Source organism: Camelina sativa, chromosome 2, assembly GCF_000633955.1.
Source record: "Camelina sativa cultivar DH55 chromosome 2, Cs, whole genome shotgun sequence".
NCBI lineage: Eukaryota > Viridiplantae > Streptophyta > Magnoliopsida > Brassicales > Brassicaceae > Camelina > Camelina sativa.
This window is the reverse complement of record NC_025686.1, coordinates 1,381,786-1,385,755: the sequence shown is the minus strand read 5'-3', so window position 1 is coordinate 1,385,755 and position 3,970 is coordinate 1,381,786. Positions and strand designations below refer to the sequence as shown.

The 3,970-nt window shown below is 37.9% G+C and overlaps 1 protein-coding gene across 3 annotated transcripts in view; it reads right to left on the bottom strand.

Annotated features, from left to right (window-relative positions):
• LOC104713698 overlaps positions 1-2,312 on the bottom strand; it is a 3,725-nt gene extending 1,413 nt beyond the window's left edge. The window contains exons 1-4 of one of the 3 annotated variants that reach the window (XM_010430889.1): positions 2,162-2,312; positions 1,816-2,074; positions 1,113-1,281; positions 36-1,002 (exon numbers count right to left, since the gene is read on the bottom strand). In XM_010430889.1, the coding sequence (XP_010429191.1) occupies positions 36-1,002; positions 1,113-1,281; positions 1,816-2,074; positions 2,162-2,209 (1,443 nt within the window). In that variant the 5' untranslated portion in view covers positions 2,210-2,312. Of the gene's footprint in view, positions 1-3; positions 1,003-1,112; positions 1,365-1,676; positions 2,075-2,161 lie in introns of all 3 variants that reach the window. The other 2 variants (XM_019233332.1, XM_010430879.1) reach the window with 2 other exon arrangements.

The following is a 3,970-nucleotide window of genomic DNA, read 5'->3' as shown; positions in this document are numbered from 1 at the left end:
GCGGCTGCCACGGCTTTCCGTTGCTTCTCGGCAGCTTGTTCCGTTGCGACGATGTTACTTGTCACGACTGAGTAGCCTTTCTGGATCAATCTGTATAGTAATAGAGTTGACATCCTGGCTCGGTCCTTAACCGAGTCTAATTCTTCCTCATCATCGGTTAATTCAAACCGGTCAATAAATGACATTGATCTCTCCGGTTTATGTTTTAAATTGAGTAACAAGTAGGCTCGGTCCAGCTCTGATCTCGAGCAGTCACGTCTGATTCCCATCAGAGCGTAGTAATCAACGTTCCCGAGTTCTCCGTTTGCGATTCTCATCTTCAATTGCTGGATCTTCGTGGTCAAGACACATAGTTTCCCCGGTATTTCTCTGTACCGGACGTTGTGCCGTTTCCAAACCGGACCGGGTAGTTTCCGGTCACGTAAGATGGAGTTGTACAGGAGTTTGAGGTGTTCGAGATCGTGAAGCGAGTCGGGGAAACACCTAACGGATTCTAGCAACGCGGCTCTGGTTTCCAAGGCTTGGAGACACGACGGGTCTAAGGCTAGGGTTTTGTTACAGTCGGCGATTGATTCCGCGATTCGTCCGGCGGATCTGTAGGCGGATGCGCGGTGCATAAAGCACTGGGCGAGAAATCCTTGAGGCGCGCCACGGCGGCTGTCTAGGATTTTGGAGAAATGGCGGATCGATTCGGAGTAGAGCCCAGCGTCGAGAGCGGCGAGTGCGGCGGCGCGGCGTCGTAAGAGTAGCTTGATGTGAGATAGAACGTGAGCGATGCTCTCGGATCGTGGCTGAGATCCGGAAGTGACGACAACGGAAGGAGGAGGAGGAGAGGAACCGCCGTCGTTGGAGGAGGAGGAGGAGAGAATGAAGCTGTCGTCGGACCAGCAGATGCTCTGACGGCGAAACGCGGCTGTGGCTAAGCGTTTACCGGTTTGGAGAAGAACCATAGCGTCCTCCATCAGACCTAGATGGCAACAAGCTTGACCTAAAACCAAATATCTGTGTAACAGAAGAAGAAAAGATCCGAATCAAAAAAAAATCCGGGTCGGGTTTTAAAAATGGATTACTAATTAAGAGATGGGTTAAAAAAAAAAGGGAAAATAAATGACCTCCATTGCCCTTGTTCGTCACAGTTTTTACTGAGACCTGCCATGACCTTCTTCTTCAAATCAGAGACAGAGAAGCATTTAAAGGAGGAGTCGTCGTGATGATGATGATCGTTGAGAAGATTGACAGATTCACGAGAAGAATGAGTAAAAGAGAGGTCGCCGGGGGAATCTTCGGCGGCTAATTTGAGGCTAGGGATGTAATCGTGAAGCATATCGGCGACGTCTTTGAATCGACGGAGGTAAAGAAGCGATCTGGCTTTGAGTTCGAGAGCGAGTTCGTAACGNACCGCCGTCGTTGGAGGAGGAGGAGGAGAAGAGAATGAAGCTGTCGTCGGACCAGCAGATGCTCTGACGGCGAAACGCGGCTGTGGCTAAGCGTTTACCGGTTTGGAGAAGAACCATAGCGTCCTCCATCAGACCTAGATGGCAACAAGCTTGACCTAAAACCAAATATCTGTGTAACAGAAGAAGAAAAGATCCGAATCAAAAAAAAATCCGGGTCGGGTTTTAAAAATGGATTACTAATTAAGAGATGGGTTAAAAAAAAAAGGGAAAATAAATGACCTCCATTGCCCTTGTTCGTCACAGTTTTTACTGAGACCTGCCATGACCTTCTTCTTCAAATCAGAGACAGAGAAGCATTTAAAGGAGGAGTCATGATGATGATGATGATGATGATCGTTGAGAAGATTGACAGATTCACGAGAAGAATGAGTAAAAGAGAGGTCGCCGGGGGAATCTTCGGCGGCTAATTTGAGGCTAGGGATGTAATCGTGAAGCATATCGGCGACGTCTTTGAATCGACGGAGGTAAAGAAGCGATCTGGCTTTGAGTTCGAGAGCGAGTTCGTAGCGTGGAGATACAGAGAGCGCAGATTCGAGAAGATCCAGAGCCGATTTCACGTCGTTTGGATCTTGACTCGCTATTAAATTCCTCGCTTCTTTCATATACTTATCAACGATCTGGGGACGAACAAAAATACAAAACAAAATATTTGATCAGATCGATTTTCGAAAAATTTCATCATCTTAGATTACACACACACTGACCTTCTTGTTACGGAGCCACCAATGCTTCTTCTCGCCATACACCGCCATTGACGTAATTCTTATGGTCTTCGTCTGAAACAAAAATCAGAACACGAAGAAGAAGAAGAAGAACTTTTCTCTCTTCTCTCGATCCGGAAAAAAATTAAATTAATATTTATTTTATAGTATTTATATATATAGAGAGAGAGAGAGAGGAAAAGTCGAAAACACGAGAGAGAGAGAGATTTTGAAAAATCATGTGAAGAATTCAAGTGTCTTAAATATGGAAGCGAGTTGTGGAATAGTAGTAGAGAGAGTAGTAAGAAGATGAATGTTTGAAATGACATATTTACCCCTAAATGTACTTTGGATCCTTTTTGTGGTTTGAGGGCTCTTCTTTTTTTTTTCTTTTATCCTAGCTGGCAACAACACTATTGCTTTGCTCACCATAAAAACCTATCATGATTCCACCCTTCATTCATTATTTCCTAAAATACACTTTTTTTTTTCTTTGGGGTTCCGAAATATAAAAAAATATATATATTAATCATTTTTCCAAGGCATTTTTCGTAAGTACTAGTAGTACTTTTTTTTATTAACTTGGATATATATATAAAACTTACTATTACTATTGATATCCCAAAATTATGTGGTTAACTTTAATGTCAAATCAAAAAAAAAAATTATGTGGTTAACTTTAAGGATCAATAGATTGAGAGTCATGCTAGATATTTTAAATTGTTTTATTGAATGATTTTTTTTTTTTGTTTTTAAATCGTTTTCTTCAATGAGGAGAAAGCGTTCGACTTTATTTAGTTTTTATTAAATACAAATAGTATATTTTAAGCTTTTCAATGAATGCACATGTATATATATTAGTATATGGGTACAAGATTTAGATAAAAAAGTATGGCCTGCTTTGGTTGGCTTTAAAGTCTCTCTCTCTCTCTCTCTAAACAAAAAGTAAAAATATACTACTTATATATTATGTTTAGTACGTGACATAATTCATCTTTGGAGGGAGATTGACACGTTAAGATGTAAGATGAAAAGTGATTAATTATCACTAGATTACTAGTCAAATTCACTTATGATGAATTAAGATACCAAATTATCTATATGTCATCCACAATACATATATATATATATATATAATTATTTGTGTAAAAAAAACAATAATAAATATACAAAGGTACAAAAGTAAATGTTCTCCAACTAACGGGTTTGCTTTTTGCAGTTGCTGCTGATATCTCATGCACGCAACAATTATACCGCTCGAGGTTAGACGCAATAAATTTTTCTATTTTGTTTTTATAGATTTTTCAAAAAGGAAACAATTTTTAAAATAAAATAAAAAAAGTAGCAGCAAAACAATATTTTTATTAAACAACTAGAATTTGAACCCGCACACACGCGGGATTTTAATTTAAAATATTTTTATATCAATATAAATTTTTGAGCTTAAATATATTTATTGAAATTTTTGAGTATAAATCTATATAAACACTAAACTTATTTTACTAAGTAACATACAACATATATATTATTGAAGATAATGTTTATTTGTTATATTTATTTGCGAGGGATTTTAGTTTAAATTTTTTAGGAATAAAAATCATTGAATATAAATATAATTAGTCATTTAAAGTTTAAAAAATAAATCCAAATAAAAGTCATACTTATTTTACTAATATATATATATTGTCTAGTGTCGCAGTAATGTTTTTCTGGTAAATCAATAATATATAACGTAGTAACAAAAAATGATTTAAAGAATCTCCCTCGAAGAGTACATTTCATATTTATATCCAATGAAAACATCATTTTAAA